General features: G+C 34.2%; 2 protein-coding genes across 2 annotated transcripts; both read left to right on the forward strand.

Moving 5' to 3' along the window:
- Nucleotides 1–2,105: 2,105 nt before the first annotated feature.
- Nucleotides 2,106–6,272, forward strand: LOC133687851 (la protein 1-like). The gene is made up of 10 exons (XM_062107186.1): nucleotides 2,106–2,257; nucleotides 2,348–2,426; nucleotides 2,535–2,684; nucleotides 2,913–3,055; nucleotides 3,197–3,345; nucleotides 3,959–4,060; nucleotides 4,263–4,656; nucleotides 4,862–5,009; nucleotides 5,688–5,766; nucleotides 5,955–6,272. Exons 1-10 carry the CDS (start codon nucleotides 2,207–2,209, stop codon nucleotides 6,049–6,051), a joined length of 1,392 nt encoding a protein of 463 aa, XP_061963170.1. The 5' UTR covers nucleotides 2,106–2,206; the 3' UTR covers nucleotides 6,052–6,272.
- A 3,490-nt stretch (nucleotides 6,273–9,762) lies between these two features.
- LOC133687892 (transcription factor MYB3R-1-like) lies at nucleotides 9,763–16,889 on the forward strand. The gene is made up of 12 exons (XM_062107229.1): nucleotides 9,763–10,004; nucleotides 10,491–10,684; nucleotides 10,763–10,817; nucleotides 11,165–11,222; nucleotides 12,580–12,674; nucleotides 12,801–12,904; nucleotides 13,050–13,178; nucleotides 13,416–15,183; nucleotides 15,477–15,817; nucleotides 16,071–16,185; nucleotides 16,265–16,474; nucleotides 16,627–16,889. Exons 2-12 carry the CDS (start codon nucleotides 10,602–10,604, stop codon nucleotides 16,750–16,752), a joined length of 3,084 nt encoding a protein of 1,027 aa, XP_061963213.1. The 5' UTR covers nucleotides 9,763–10,004; nucleotides 10,491–10,601; the 3' UTR covers nucleotides 16,753–16,889.
- Nucleotides 16,890–16,983: the final 94 nt, after the last annotated feature.

The following is a 16,983-nucleotide window of genomic DNA, read 5'->3' on the forward strand; positions in this document are numbered from 1 at the left end:
TGATTAAAGAGTGAAATTGAAAAGAATAATAACTTTTATAAGAGGACTAAGAAAAAAAATTATAAATAAAAAAAAGAGAACCGAAATGAAAAATACAATACCATTTATTTGAATCAAATGATGATATTGAAAACTACTAAAACTTTTATAAAAAAGATAAAGGATAAAAATTATAAATCCAAAGAATAAGGACCACATTTGAGAGTATAATATTTGGTAAACTGAGAATGAATGATAAAATTGAAAATAAATAAAACTTCTACAAAAAAGCTAAGACAAAAAACCAAAAATCAAAATAATAAGGATTGAAGTTGAAATGCCAACAACTAAAAGGACTAAACTGTAATTTTTTGGGAGGAGAGAGAAGAAAAAAAAAAGCCCCATCGGCGCCAAATTAGACCACCAACGGAAATACGCATCACACCATAAGAAGAGGACACGACAATGCTTTTAATAACACGGTGAAAAAGCATTTTTTTTACACCTCGAGGAGCTACACACGCCACTTGAAGGGAGCGATGACCTCCCATGCATGCGCCTATTTTTTTGTTTTGTTTTTTATTTAGCTAAACATGAAATTGCTCCTAAACTGAATATATAATTATAAAAAAATCATTCTAAAATACCAAAAATACCCCTTGACCTCATACTTATTTTTTAAAAATTTAATATTATTTTTGTAGTTTCATTGTACATTTAAATTGTTTATTACTTTTTATACTTGTGTAAATACCAAAGTGCTCTCATGCTTCAATTATAACAGCCAAAAAACCATGGTGAAAATACAAAAATATTTTTTGGCGCAAGATTTAATTTTTTTTCTTCTATTTGAGTTTTTGTATTTTACAATTAAGATAAAAAAAAATACTTATTTATTTTCATTTTATTTGATAATGATAAATAAATCATGAAAAAAACCATAATGCTCTTTAAAGCATGTTTTAAGTTTGTTTTAGTGTAGAGGTGAAAACATCTTTAAACTATTCCAATGAATAGTAAATTATATGTATGGAATTACGTTACTTTCCTAAAGGGTTTTAGTTCATTTTAATATACCAGGTATTATTTTTACGTTTGTTGCAAGGAAATATTAAATTTCTTGCAAAATTATTTTAAAAAAATGATATTTTCAAATATTTATAAGCAAGCTTTCTAGGGGCAAAAACATAGTTTTCATACCCGGCCGACTCGACTAGTCAACCCGAGACCAGGGGCCTTGATCGAGACTATTTCATTCAAAACTCGGGTCTGCAATTGACCTGGAGAAAACTGTTCGACTCGTCGGGTCAACTCGAAACTCAGATGACCCAATAAAACCTGATAGAGATCCATTTTTTTTTCAAATGTGTTTTTCTACCCAGCCAAAGACCTTTTTTTTCTTCATTTTTTTCAGTTGGTTACTAGCCTATATCAAATTTTATTATATAAATATTGGAAGAATATTTTATTTTTTTTAATATGGGATTTGAAACCCATTAATATATATATTTTATGTTCACAATAAAAAAGTTGTGTTTTTTAAATGCAGAATAAAAAAACTTTTTTGGTTTAAATACTTCAACTCAAAATGATAAGATAGTATATTTCTAATGGGAAATAAAAAATATTTTGAAATAATCTTTTAGCCTAGATCTACATGGACTATTTTTTAATTTTTTTTGATATGAAATATTAAAAACTCAAATATTTTTTTTAAAAGTTTTTCAGGTTGATCAAATTCAATTCGTGTAATCCGGGACTCGACCCCTTAACCAGGTAAACCCCTAAACCAGGTTTGATACCTATGAGAAAAAATGCAATTTCCAATGAGAAAAAAATGCAATTTCCATTTCGAAGTGAATTTCATATAAATTTTCCTCCTTTCATAGAATCCCATTCAAATTTTAGGTTTTTCTTTATAGCAATGCTAAATCTTTACAAACATTCTTCTCAAATTCATTTTTTTATTATAAAATTACAGAATTTTTTAGAAAAGTAATTTTAGGAATATATATATATTTTTTAATAAAAATTAACATCATTCCTTTTTCCTGAACTCTCCTCTAATTTGCCCTTTTTATTTTAAGAGCAAAATACTGAAATAGTATATAACATACGCCCGGCTCTACAAAAGCGCACTCTCAAGTTCCAAAAATATCACCAAAACCCTAACAACAAAAACAACTCTCTCTACAAACTTTCTCTCTCTACTTTCATCCTCACCACAATGGCAACTCCTTCTCTGGACGAAGAAACCGCTAAGGAAGTCCTTAGACAGGTCACTTTCTCTCCACTATAATTCTCTTAATTTCTTGGAACCATTAAAAGGATCCTTATTTTATTGTTTTTTTTTCCTCTTTATTTTCAGGTTGAATTTTACTTCAGTGACAGCAACATACCTCGTGATAATTTCTTGAGAAACACAATCGAATCCAGTGAAGATGGCTGTATCCTTATTCTCTTCAATACAAATTGTGGGTTTTTGTTAGTTTTGAGGTTAGTTTTGGTTTTTTACTGCTGCTGCTGCTGCTGTTGGTCTTGACTTTAGATAATAGTGGTGAGTTTGGCTTTGATTTGTTCGTTTAAGAAGATGAAAGGTTACTTGAAATTAATGGACGTAAAGCCTGAAGAAATACCTGAACCTACTGTCCAGGCTGTGGCAGAAACGTTGAGAAAATCTACCTCTCTTAAAGTTTCTGAAGATGGTTAGTTGTTTTTTCCTTTCCCAAGTGATTTTATTTTAATGTATGGTTACTTAGAAAGTGGATGATCAAAGAAAGTTTTGAATTTCTGGAATGCTTGTGCTATGTTGGGAGAAATTAGAGTGCAAAATATCTTGCTTGAATGGGGTCTAAGTTTAATGGATATGATTTAAGAACATGTGCGTAATCAGTGTTTCGTCTATTTTTATCTTCATGGTGGGTGGTTTGCAGGTAAGAAAGTAGGCAGGATGGCAGCTCTATTGAAGCCGGACGAGGCTATAGAGCAATTAGATGTAAGAACAGTTGCTGTCTCACCGTTAAAATATAATGCGAAGCGGGAAGAGCTGGAGTCGTTTTTTGGTCAACATGCGAAGGTAATGAAAGGGTCCCTGTTTGTTTTGGTTGTTAATGCTCTGCGTTTTCAATTTCAATTTTTGACATGTGAGGAGGGAAATATGGGAAATATTTGGCGTATTTTGCTTGGAGTATGAGTGATTATGTTACACGCATTTCAGGTTACAAGTGTGAGGATGCCTCGTCATGTTGGTGACAAAAGGGTTTTTTGTGGCACTGCTTTGATCGAGTTCTCATCAGAGGAAGATGCTGAAAAGATATTAAATCAAAGCTTGGTTTTTGAAGGTGCCGAGCTAGAATTAAAACCAAAGTAAGCTAATGCGCATAGACAAATACCTAGTAGCTATAACATTTAGGTTTCCTATTTATCCTTTACTCTCATTGTAGAAATATAAAACGGACTAAAACTTTCTTGTGATATAAGATACTTGGTGACCTTTATAAGAAAATTGTGGTTATATATCATTCTTATATAGTCAAAGCATTTTAAACTAAGTAGTTGGGGTGACATGAGATATACAATGGTGATATTCGATACTTTTGCAAGTTTATCTGCTCTCATTTTGGCGGTGAAAGACGAGCTAAAGCTTTAACCTAAATGATACAGAAATCATTATCAAATTTGTATTTGATTTAGATGGAAGTGGCTATGTTTGTGATTTGATCTGTAGAACAGTTAGAGTTCCATGTGATAATTAAAATTTTGGGAACAAACAGGTTGGAAATTATGGTATAACAAGTTTTTTTGGCAATATTTGAAAAGGCACAATAACTTTTGAAATATATGACGTCCTTGGGCCTTTGATCTATCTTTAGCTGCTATATTTTAATCAGTTATACTGTTTGTGCACAGTGTAGTACTTAATAGAAAGAAGCTGCTGCTCCATATTTTATGCTCCTAATATGCTCTCTTTCCAATTCAGGAAGGAATTTGATACAGAAAGAGCACAAGAAGAAGAGGAATTTGAAAATTCCCGTTCCTCAACAGGCCCCCATAACAAGAACAGTTCCAATGGAGAGGGCAAGTAAGTAATCAACAGTTCCCATGTATGCCTATAGGACTGTGGAGTCTTCTCTAAGGCTTGGTTTGGTTAAGCGGTCAAAACCGTGTTTCATAGCATGAAAAGCATGAAAAGCATCAATTTGATTTTTTTCATGCTATGAAACTGAGTTTCAACCACCAACCCAGACATATTAACCTGATTTTCTCACTTTTGTTGATGACAGCTACCCGAAGGGCTTAATTATTGCGTTTGCTTTAAAGAGTAAGCTAGCTGGAGGTTCTGCAGAACAAAATGGTGCACAGGAGCCTGCCAATGGTGATGCAAATGCCTGTGGAGCAGATGGAGGGTCAAATTCATCAGAGAATACAACCAAAGAAAATGAACAGACGGTGCCAGAAAATGTCAAGACTGATGATGAAAACAATGTGGATCATGTTGATGGGGACAATGGCTCTGAAAGCACAGTAATAAAAACTGGAGAGGAGAAATCATCTGAAGATTCAAATGAAAAGGAGGAAGGGAAGGAAAAACCTAACCCAGCTGCTTCCAAGGATGACAAGAATGTTGTTCTGCGTGAAGATCTGAAGGCTGTCTTTGAAAGATTTGGCACTGTGAAGGTTCTATGATCCCCCCCCCCTGTGTGTGTGTGTGTGTGTGTGTGTGTTATGCTAAGATTATTTAGAAGTTTGACACTGTTTTCATTGATCTCTCATGGATATCTCGCATGCCTTCTCTTTCCATTTTCAATCATGCGGTGCTGTCTAGTCTTTTGTTCTTTATCTGTTATACTGACTCCTTTTCATATGCATATCACTTTGGTAGTATGTTGATTTCAAGATGGGAGATGAATCAGGATACCTTCGATTTGAAGAAGCAGAAGCAGCTCAGAAAGCTCGAGCAGCTGCAGTACTGGCTAAAGAAGAGGGTCTGGTTGTGAAGAATTTCATTGCCACTTTAGAACCTGTGACTGGTGAGCACCAAAACTGACTTTTAGGAGAGTGTTGTCTGGAATTGTTATTTTAAGATGAGCGCTTTTGATACTTCTGTTACAAAGGTTTCAGTATGGATTCCTTTTAAGAAATCTGTTTGTCTGTGATAGATGCTAGCTACCTAGCATGAAACTGTTTCCCAAGCTAGGTTCGCAGTTGCTTTTGGTGCTTGACATCCAAGAATGTTAAAATGTATTAATTGTTGCCGAAAAATAGAAGGATCTAGGATCTCGGAAATATGGATCAATCAAACACTAATGTTTTTCTTTGTATGTGATTCTTGAGATGAAGAATGCTTATTTTTTAGCTATGTTCTAGTCTTTTCTTCCAAGGCTGATTAGTCCAGTAGCTGATGTTTCTGTTGGATTTGGAATTCTAGTATTGATAACAAGATTACATAAGCAGAACTTGTTGCATATACATTTTTATTTGTTGACCAATTTTATTTACTGTCATTAAATGTGGAAAGATAATTTTCATGGGTCCCTGGTTACAATTTGATTTGGGTTCTTTATTTTCAGTGGTCTTGATGTGTTTTTTCGACTAGAATCCTGTCATAAAATTGTATTTTCCTTGTTAATTGATGGATTATTTTGTTTTAATCATGCATTATTTTAAGTGGGCACTGAGAGAGCCGGTACTGTTATTTTTAATCTCAGGTGAGGCAGAAAAGGAATACTGGAACCAACTCCGTGGACAAAAAGAAAGGCGATTTGAAAATAAGGGCAACCGAGGAAGGTCAGTATTATTGTAATCTCACTTCCACATCATTTGGATGATAAAGCACTTGATAAAAATGGTTCTTCCCTCCAAAACCAGGGGGGGTTGATGAGTGGGGGGATATGGTTATTCACTTCAATGGGTATAATGTTGGTTCATTTATGCTAAATATTCCTGCCATTATAAATTTTATTTATGTTTTTCAGGGGTGGGAAACACTACAGGGGTGGTGGCAAACATCCCCGCTCTAGAGAAAACAATTATGGGAGACCAAATAAAGCTCACAAAGTTGGAGCATCATGAGAGCTAACCATGCCTATAATTGGTTTTGTGACAATTTTGTATGACACCTTAATAGTACGAATGTGATACAATCACAATGGATCTTGATCTCCCTGGCATCTTTTTTGTCTTGATAAGCTACAAAAATGTGTTTCTATTTGTATTTTTTGTTGACTCTTAATTTATTCTATAGTTGGAAATGACTCTCGAAATGAATTAAGAGTTTGATGGGTGATCTCAAACTGCTGTGGCCATTTTAAATGAGTTGAGGGTTGAATCATAAGTAGTCTCTGTATTCTGGGTGTTGCGTAGTGTTCCATATTCTGATATTTTCGAGTTTTTGCAGTCAGTGTGCACCCGTAAGTTATGAATGCAGAGAGAAATTAAGATCCGAATAGTTTTCGTCCGCACTTAGTGAAAAGCCAACATGTTCGCTGATTATCTTGCAAAACTAGGGGTATCTAGATGTTCTCATCTGCAGTATTTAGTGGTCTGGTGTTCAGCTTGCTGTTAGTGTTCTTCTGCCTCGTCCAAGGTGGGGGGGTTCGGAGGAGAACCTTTTGAGTAAATTCTCTACTGGCTCTGTTTTTACTTGCCAGTTCCAATTGTTTTTCTTCATCGACTCTTTTGGTAGCTTGGAGTCTTATTAAATATTCTGATGGTTTGTAAGATAGCAAAATGCTGGCTGGCTGCCCAAACTATATATAGTCTGTATCTTAACACAAGGTGAGGAAGGGAGCTGGAATCAAGGGGAACCACCCTAAGTTCATTGCTAGTACTTTGAAGGCAAATGAAAGGATGCTACAGAACAAGGCTTGGTAGGTAGAGGAAGATGAGGGATGATTGTAGTTTTGGCAGCATATTTGAAATTTGAAGCAGATTAGGACGATTGACAACGGATAATTGCAGATTGCAGGTGGGAATTGCCTTTTTGGCAGCTTATTGTTGGCAGTTTATTTCAGTGAATCAAGGTTTGAGTTTTTGTAGTAGTTCCCACTATTATATTATATAAATTACAAGGGAGAAGGGTATCTCCAGGCCTTCCGGAAAAAAAAAATATAACAAATTGAAAACAGCTGCCCTTGCCTGCCCCCTCAACATATTTGCAGACAGCCTTGGTAAGAACCAGACCACCACGCACCATGCAAAGTCCAAAGCTAAGGTGAATCATATAATATATGAACATAAAATGCAAATGGTTTACTCCTTTTCTTTTTGTTTTTATGCATAAGGACATGTAGATGTAGTGGAGATGACTTGATCATTATGTATAGGCTAAGAGGTGATCATCGCTTGAACTTCTGGTCAGGGCAAAATTGGCTCAAAACAAAAATTTCAATAATAGTCCATGAACTCTTTTTTTTTTTCAATGTAGTTCATTCCCCTAGGTTTCCCCGTTGATAGCAAACCTAAGTCGCGTGCCTATTACAGAATGTTTGTTTCTTATGATGCTCTAAAAATTCATGATGCTTTAAAAATCTAGAATGCTTGGAAAGTTATTTTTCACCATGTTTAAATTGTAAATGATCATATATGTCAATTTTCTATTCTCTACAATCTTTTTCACTGTGTTTGGATGATGAATAATCACAAGTTTATATCAATTTTCTATTCTCCATGACCGAGAATTCCTAGGGTTGGTGAGAGAGACTAGATTTCCTACAAAAAAATTTTTTTTTAAAGAAATTTTATTGAATTTTTAATGATTAAGTTAATAATTTTATCATAAAAATTTATAATAAACAAGCATTAAATTTTAGAGAATAAAAATATTTTTTTGTTCACGTTACATAAATGTTAAGAATAAATTTTGAGAGTGAAAATTATGAACTTAATTTTAAATTTATCTTCATAAATTATTTTGGTTTGTTTTCTTATAGTTATTATAATTTTAAACAAATATTTTGATATTTTATTTGTACTTGATTTTACAAATATCTATTTTATTATAATAATAAATATTGAAAAATTAAGGGCGCAACACAACTCTTTTATTGTTCATGTGAACATCGAAAGAGTTGGTTTTTGTTTTTTTTATCTTTTCTATTTTAATTTTCATCTTTGATATTTGATTGATTTTGAATTTATCTTCATAAATTATTTCGGTCTGCTTTCTATGAGATTATCGTAGTCTCAAACAAATATTATAATATTTGGTTTGTGCTTAATTTTATAAATGTTTATTTTTGTTATCTTATAATTAAATAAAAAATAATTTTAAAAACATTTTTAAAACCAGACCTGGATCGCGGATTTAACAGGTTAAGTTGTAAAGCTTAAGTTGATCTAAGATGTTGCTATCTTAATATTTTTATTTAAAAAAAAATCATCTTGAATTCTTTTAAAAAGCTAAATCATGCTTTTTCTGGTTATTTGAGTTGTGCTTAAACCCATTAAGTTAACTGTATCATATCGAGACAACTTTCATATAATTTAATTTTAAACTCGAGCTTAACAAAGAATTAAATTAAACTATTTCAAGATTAACTCACTTAATTTAATTTAATTTAATAATAATATTAAATAATTTTTTATAACCTGAATATTGTTTTTTACTCGTTTAGCATCGTAACATATCTATAAATTAATAAAACGCTAAAAGACTTCTATCTTTGTGATGCATTGATGAATACTAAAACAATTTTTGAATTTAAATATTGGAACCTTTTGCTATCTAAATTTCAGTTTTTCATCCAAAACTTTATAGAGATTTTTAACCTTCTGATATATAATTGCACATTGGATAACAATCCAATGTTTTGCTCGGCGGTTTATAATAACAAAATCTCATAATTAACACATACAAATTTAAATGAGATATTTTAATCAAAGAACACTTAACAAATGTTAATCATGCAATTAGCCAAACAATACATTATTTTTGTGTTTTAAAAGTATTTTTAATTTTTTTTACTTTAATATTTTTAGATCGTTTTGATATATTAATATCAAAAATAAATTTTAAAAAATAAAAAAATTATTTTAATTTATTTTCAAATAAAAAAATATTTTAAAAAATAACCACTACTATAATACCAAACAAGCTCTAAATGCATATAAAAAAAGGTCTCATGATTTATTCATCGTTTGTTTTCATGTTTGTAATTGTTGCTTGAAAAAATATTAAATTAATTTTTTTAATTATTTTTTGATGTTAAAAATAAATAAATAAAATTATTTTAATATATTTTAAAGTGAAAATACTTTTAAAAAGTAAATTGCATCATGGTATAGATACTCATTTAATCAGAATCCTTTTTTTAAAAAAAAATATAAAAGAAAAAAAATAATAACAATGCTAAAGCACAATAATCATAGATTTGAATTTTTCTTTTTACCAATTGAAAGTATGAAATTTTTTAAAACCCTTGGAGAATGGCTCATTCTTACTATATCTTTCTTTTATTAAACTAGATTAATGGTGGTGGATTTCAAAAAATGCAATAAATAAGCTACCACTACATTATTAAAAAAAAATCACTTGTAAAAATAAAAAAGAAAAAGGAAAATAAATTGAGTCCACTAAACCCTCAGGCCTCAATATTCAATACAAAAAAAAAAAAAAAAGGTGAAAGAGGAAAATAAAATTTGTCCGTTGGGATTTTAAAAACCCAAGGGAAAAAAGTCCATGAAAAGGACGGCTAAGATTCCAAAATGGAAAAATCAGAACCGTCCATAAAATTCAAAAAAGTTGCTCGACATTTAACACCCGCAAGGTTTGAATAAACTCCAATAGTCCGCCCCTTTAATTTTGAAATGAATAGAAGAAACAAAGCCCTCTCTCCCTCTCTCCCTCTCCCCCCTTCTCTCGACCGTTTCAATCTCTCTCTCTGAAACGTATTTGCAGATCCCTTTCTCTTCTCTAAAATCTCTCTAAACCTCACTTGGATCTGCAAATGCGCACCGTTTTATTCACTTTATCTTCCCTCTCGTGTTTTGATCTCTCTTCTTTTCTGTCTTTGAAGCTGTGTTTGGTAAGTCCTTGAACCCCCCCACCCTTTCCTTTTTAGTTTGAATTTGAAGGGATTTTTTATTTTGATATTTAAATAGGATGAACTAATTTTTTTTCTTAAAAATTTTCCCATTTTAATTCGATTCTATTGAGTTTGAACGGAAAAAAAGATTGAAACTTCGTCACTATGATCATGTTTTAGGGTTTTTGTTTTTTAATTTGAAGAAATTAAGTCTACTGATTGTAGAATTCATTTTCAGTTTTATTCTTGGAGGAACTTGAATGATTTAAAAATTTGAAATTTTTTCAGTTAATTTCACAAACTGTAGAATTAAAGTTTCAATCTTTTCTTTTTCTTGAAGAATTTTAAATTTGAAACCGTAGTGGAGTTCAGTTCAATCCATATGCACTCAAATAGAAAGCCTTAATTTGTGATTTAACTAAGTGAAGATTGTTATTTAGAGGTTATTCTGATCCGGGTTTCTTTTCTTCTTGTGTCTTGTGCTAGCTTGTGATTTTGAGGGAAATTGGAACGGGCTGGTAGGGAGGTTTATAATGAGTTGTGGTCGAGTGGGAATTGGGGTATGTAGTAGCTTTTTTATTTGTATATCAAGCAACAATGGAAAGTAGTGACAGTTTAATTTCTGCTCCTGTGGATGGGCTTGTTAGTGAGGGGGTTCCGAGACCCAAGCTTCTTCATGGGTAATTTTTCAATGATTTCTTTGATTGAGAGTTTAAACTTGTTAAATATGTTGGATTCTGAATGATGTCATCTTGCAGGAGGACTAGTGGCCCTGCAAGGCGTTCCACAAAGGGGCAATGGACAGCTGAAGAGGTAATTGAGTATTCTTTCATGTTTAGTGGTTCGTGTTTACTCTTAGTATTTAGGTAGAAGAATAATTTTATACCGTGGAGATTTTATTAAGGGAACTTGTTTGCATTTTTATGATTGGATTAGTTCACAGAGAAACCTTACCCGTTAAGATTTTCACTACTTTCTCAAGTCCAAAATGACATCTCATGGTGATGCTTTGGGTTTATTGTTTACTTGTTCCCATCATGCATAAGTTTCTTTTTCATTAATTTCTGTTTTCCCTTTCATAATTATAATCTCCAATTCCCCAATTCTCAGTTTATTTCTGCTTATATATACAGTAATGAGCAAGTCTTATATGTGTTCAGGATGAGATTCTGCGCAAGGCTGTTCAGCGTTTCAAAGGAAAGAACTGGAAAAAAATTGGTATGGTTGTGAACTTATAAGTTTAATTCTGCTCTTTTTTTTTCTTTTAAGTTTCTCATTTCATTATCTTTCCTTTAGAAGTTTATAAACTTTGTGCTTTGTTTTGGGCTTCAATTCTTTCTAGTTTTTGCTTTGGAAGGTTGATAGTTGGCAATGCACGTTCACATTGTTTGCTTTTATTTTTGTTGATGATCTACGATTATTTTCCCAGGGATGGGCTTAAAAGTATTCTACCTAACTTTAATAGGTTGGGAATCATTATGACATTTAAAGGATAAGAAGCAGAGGATGCACATCAACCTGCCAAGTTTTAGTTTTGATAATGGATCAATAGAAAAGACGATTTAGCTACTTAAAAAGTACCTTCTCAGCTAACTATAGTTTATCTAGGGTTTTGGTCCCGCCATTCAGAGGTTCGAATCCTTCTGTCCCAGAGTACAAGGAATTTCGCTACCTTAGGATAGTTAGAGAGAATTTATTTTTGCACTTTGGAACTATTGTAGAAAATCTTAATTTAAACTTACATTTAATTTTATGTTCTTTTAAATGCAGTCTTTCTCTTTGGGAGTTTTGGAATTACTAAGCTTCATTATTGAACTTGTCTGCATTTGTTACATGAAAACTACCTACATTTTGTTCTTTCTTGAGCCAGCTTTTAAAGCGAAACGCTTAAAAATTAAATCCTTTCATATAATTATTACGCTATGCCAAGTATTTTCGGTTTTCCTTTTACCATTGTCGACCTTTGAATTCAAATACAGTGACTCTTCCTCATCAGTGCTTCTGAAGGTCTAGATTGCAGATGCCTGAACCAACTTTCACAATATTCCATCAATTGTACTATAGTTGGTAATATGGTTAACTTTTTCAGACCATTTATTTGTTATTTTTTGCATCACCACATCCATCTTAAGCTTTTCATTTCAACAATGTTCTTTTATAGACATATTTCCTCGTTATTGCCTGAAATTGTCATGCCGCATGAGTGTTCTTACTGCTGTTTTCTAAAAAAAAATTTCCATGTCATTTTTTGGAAGTTTTGGAATGCCATGGAGAAAATGCTTGTGTGATGAAGTTAATGGTATTGAATTGATTTGTGCTTAACAAGGCTGTAAATGGATCAATAGTGTCATGTGAGCAATGGGAATCTCCTGGGCTATATCTGTCAGGCACTGCCTGGCCTTATTTCACTGGAGCCATTCTCATTTTACAATCTTTTTTAGGTCTTTGTTGAATGTGATAAAACCATCTCAGCCAATTTAGTTTCACTTTTTAGTTGGTACTACATGCTCATCCTCATTTGTATTTGTAATACACAGCAAATATTGTCTAATTTGTAATATTGAACTTTATGTAGCTGAGTGTTTCAAGGACAGGACTGATGTACAATGTCTGCATAGGTGGCAGAAGGTCTTGAATCCTGAACTTGTTAAAGGTCCATGGTCAAAGGAGGTAGGTATACCATATGGTTGTTTCTGTTTATGTCAAACTCTGCTTTTTTTTTTCTTGCTACCTTCTATCTTGAAGATGATTTTTCATGATGATAAACTGACCTGTTCTGTTGCGAAATGTAAACAGGAGGATGAAATAATAATTGAACTGGTGAACAAATATGGACCAAAGAAGTGGTCCACAATCGCACAGCATTTGCCTGGACGTATTGGAAAGCAGTGCCGGGAAAGGTAAGAGTATAGAGCTACTTAGAAGCTGTATTCTTCTGCCCTTTTTAAAAGTGGCAATTATTTGCTGTCTCATTTATAATCTTGTTTTATGGTTTAAATTTGTCCTGTATATTGCTTCATTTGCACTAATGTTCACATAATTTAGGTGGCATAATCATCTTAATCCTTCAATAAACAAAGAGGCATGGACTCAGCAAGAGGAGCTGGCCTTGATTCGTGCACATCAGATTTATGGGAACAGATGGGCAGAGCTGACAAAGTTCTTGCCTGGAAGGTTTGTTCATTCCTTATTTGAAGAGACTCCCATTGTTGCATTTAACTTTATCTGGAGGTGTTTTTAGCTCTTTGGTTACTTGCATGCTTGGATGAACAAGCTTTTGAGTTATCTCCTTTCCATCTGCCTGCCTGTTGTTTAATTTACATCTCTACTTCTGTTAATTAGAAGTTCAACAGTGGTGTTAGAAGTGATCTTTACTAAATGTGAATTTGATTTATGTTGCATGGTGAACAGGACAGACAATGCCATAAAAAATCACTGGAACAGTTCTGTAAAGAAGAAACTGGATTCTTATTTGGCATCAGGTCTGTTAGAACAGTTCCAAGCCTTTCCTCTTGTTGGACATCAAACTCTACCCATGTCCTCGTCTTCCTCAAGGCTGCACTGTTCTGGAGATGATAATGCTCAGAGAGGTGGTGCAGAAGCTGAAGATATATCAGAATGCAGTCAAGAGTCAACTATTGTTGGTTGCTCACAGTCTGCGAGTGACCTGGGTAATGCAGTTTTTCATACTAGAGAAGAATTTCAGTTAGCTGAAGAATCTGTTCTCAGAAAGGAGCAAAGCTCCAGTCCAGCATCTTGTTCAGAACAATATTACATCCCTGAAATGCCTTGTGAATTGGGTGGCTCTTCCAATTTTCTCCAGCAAAATTTCTCTCACAACACTCTGACTTCCGTGAGCAGTGATTATCAATTTGAATTACAGGAGCTACCTAACGTTTCTTCCCTAGAACTAAGGCAGGAATCATCAGGGTTGCCAACTCATTGCATAACTGCTAATGAAAGCCATGAACTGGTGAATGTTCCATTTCAAACTTCTATTGGCCTGAGTGCTCCTGCTTCCATGGGAAATATCACTGCAAGTTCTGTGCAATCAGACCAGATATTCATATCTGATGATGAATGTTGCAGGATTCTATTTTCAGAGGCAGCAAATGGTGGAATTTTTTCCTCTGAAAATATTACAGAAGACTCGAGTGTGGTTGACTTAGGTGGTGGCATGGATTCTTCACTTCCTCAATCATCAAGCACCCAGATATCTGAAACAGAGAGAAGTGCTTCACAGTCATATTGTCCTCCGAGGTCTGCTGTTTTGGGAGCTTCATGCAGTCAATCATTTCTATCTGGTCCTTCACTATATTCTGCTGACAACAGTACACCACTTGTATATGATAGGGAACCCGATCAGTTAATGGTCCAATCATTCGGAACTCATGAAGAACAGTTTATTACAAGCGTACATGACAGCTTTATCTATACCAATGATGCCATCAATTCCTCTTGTGATGATGGTACAGGCAACACAGAGCTGCAAGAGCAACCATATTTGAAGGAACTGTCAAAGCTAGTGCCTGTGAATGCTTTCCCTTCTGGTTCAGATACCATATCATCTTGTCCTGCAGATGAGCAACCAAATGTGCATGCAGGGGGTCTTTGCTATGAACCTCCTCGTTTCCCATGCTTGGATATACCTTTTCTCAGTTGTGATCTCATACAATCTGGAAGTGATATGCAACAAGAGTATAGTCCTCTTGGTATCCGCCAACTAATGATGTCTTCCATGAATTGCATTGCTCCATTTAGGTTATGGGATTCACCATCTCGGGATGGTAGCCCTGATGCTGTTCTGAAAAGTGCTGCCAAGACTTTCACAGGTACACCATCCATCCTGAAGAAACGAAACCGTGATTTATTGTCACCCTTGTCAGAGAGAAGAGGTGACAAAAAGCTTGAGATTGACATGGCATCCAATTTGAGCAAAGATTTTTCACGTTTGGATGTTATGTTTGACGAGATTGAGACTCGCAACAGATCATCTCTGCTGTCTCCATCGTCCGATCAAGAAAAGAACCATGAATCCTCAGGTGAAGATAAAGAAAATTTGGACCCTGCTCGTGAAGGTGCAGAAGAAAATACTGGTAATTCCGAGGACAATGTAAAGCAAGGGGTAGGTGATAGTGATGCAAGGTCCAAGGCTCATCCTGATGCTGGTGCTCAAACTGTGAGTTTTTTTATTTTATTTTGTGTTACTGTAATTGGGAGTCGTTGGTTCTCTCTACTTGCATATTCCGTAGTACCACGGTCCTTGTTCATGGTTAGTTTGATGCTGCTTGCACATTATCTAAAATTTTATACTATTTGATTTGTAAAGAAAAAGAAAGAACGAAAAATAAAATCTGCAGTCTGTTTACATGTGCTTTTCTTATTTGTTTTCCTTACCAATAATAATTCCCCTAGCTTTCTATCTTATTGGCATTTCTTAAATGTCTGTCTTTCCCTTCCTCCTTTTCATAGGTGAAACAGTCTTCTGAGGTCCCTGTTGAAGAAAACTCCGATGATCTGTTATTTTCTCCTAATCAACTTGGTTTTAAGGCAGACAGAACATTTGGTCCTAGCGCTAGAACTCCCAGGAATTTTTACCGTAAAATTTTGAGCACTTTATCAGAGCAAGCCAGTGCTTCAGAATCATCGTCTGGAAATCCATGCATAATCATTAGTCCTACTGTTTGCATGGAGAAGAATCATGGAAGTCACATAGTTGAAAGCACATCATCACAACCTATTCCTTCATCAGCACCCTCAGAGAATATGCCTGATAATTCTGGGAACAGTGCTGGCACTGAAAATTTTGGCATGTAAGTTTACCTGCATTTCTTTTATGATCCTTGTCGCCATACTGTTTAGACCGAGTAAAAAGCTGCTGTCATGTCAAATATTCTGGTCTCATTTTTATTTTATGGGAGAAGATGGTAATTCATGTTTGGGTTGGAACTTGACATTTCTTGCTAATTTCTGGCTTTATCCGTGATTAGACAGATATATGCTACTTCTTGTTTTTGCATTACCATGGTTCTTATTACAGGCTTGGTTGATGGGCTTTTTTTGTAGATTTGGTGATACTCCTTTCAAAAGGAGTTTTGAATCCCCTTCGGCATGGAAGTCACCTTGGTTCATTAATTCCTTTGTGCCAGGCCCAAGGATTGATACAGAAATATCCATTGAGGTAGATAACTTTCATTGATAAGTTAATTACCAAGTATGTTTAGAGATTTTTCTTTTAAATATCTGGAATTTCTTTCCAGGATATTGGTTATTTTATGAGCCCCGGGGACAGAAGTTATGATGCCATTGCATTAATGAAGCAGTTAAGTGAGCACACTGCCCCTGCTTATGCTGATGCCTTGGAGGTTATGGGTAAAGACACTCCGGAGTCCATATTAAAAGAAAGGAGGCGCTCCAATGATCCCGATGGTGACTTAGAGAATTGCTCCCATTTAGTTTCAAATGTTTCGGTATGACTGATTGTGCAGAACTTTCACAAAACATTTTTTATATCACCAAAGTGTTTAGTTGCCAAAATCCATCCAAGAATATTTTCACCTTTTTTTTGTCCTGTGAATAATATTAATATGTCAGCTAAAAAGATTGTTTGGAACTTGTGCAGACCGAATGCCGGACCCTCGACTTTAGTGAATGTGGAACTCCTGGGAAGAAAACAGAAAATGGGAAATCTTCAACGGCCATAAGCTTTTCAAGTCCCTCTTCGTATCTGCTGAAGAGTTGCAGATAGTGGTTGCCTTGGTCTGTCATTGTTTGTAGTTTATATTATACATACATATATATGTATACTTGCTGTCATTTTTTTTTGTTCCTCCTGTTGCTCGGTGCTTTTCAATTATAAATGATAAAGAGATATTCCCTTGCACACGTTTATCGCTTCTTTGATTAAGATGATTGATACTGTTCATATTTCAGTAGACTTTGTCTGCAAGCTATGGATGGACAGAGGGCAAGACTTGCA

This window comes from Populus nigra, chromosome 3 (assembly GCF_951802175.1).
Source record: "Populus nigra chromosome 3, ddPopNigr1.1, whole genome shotgun sequence".
In the NCBI taxonomy this organism is placed as follows: Eukaryota; Viridiplantae; Streptophyta; class Magnoliopsida; order Malpighiales; family Salicaceae; genus Populus; species Populus nigra.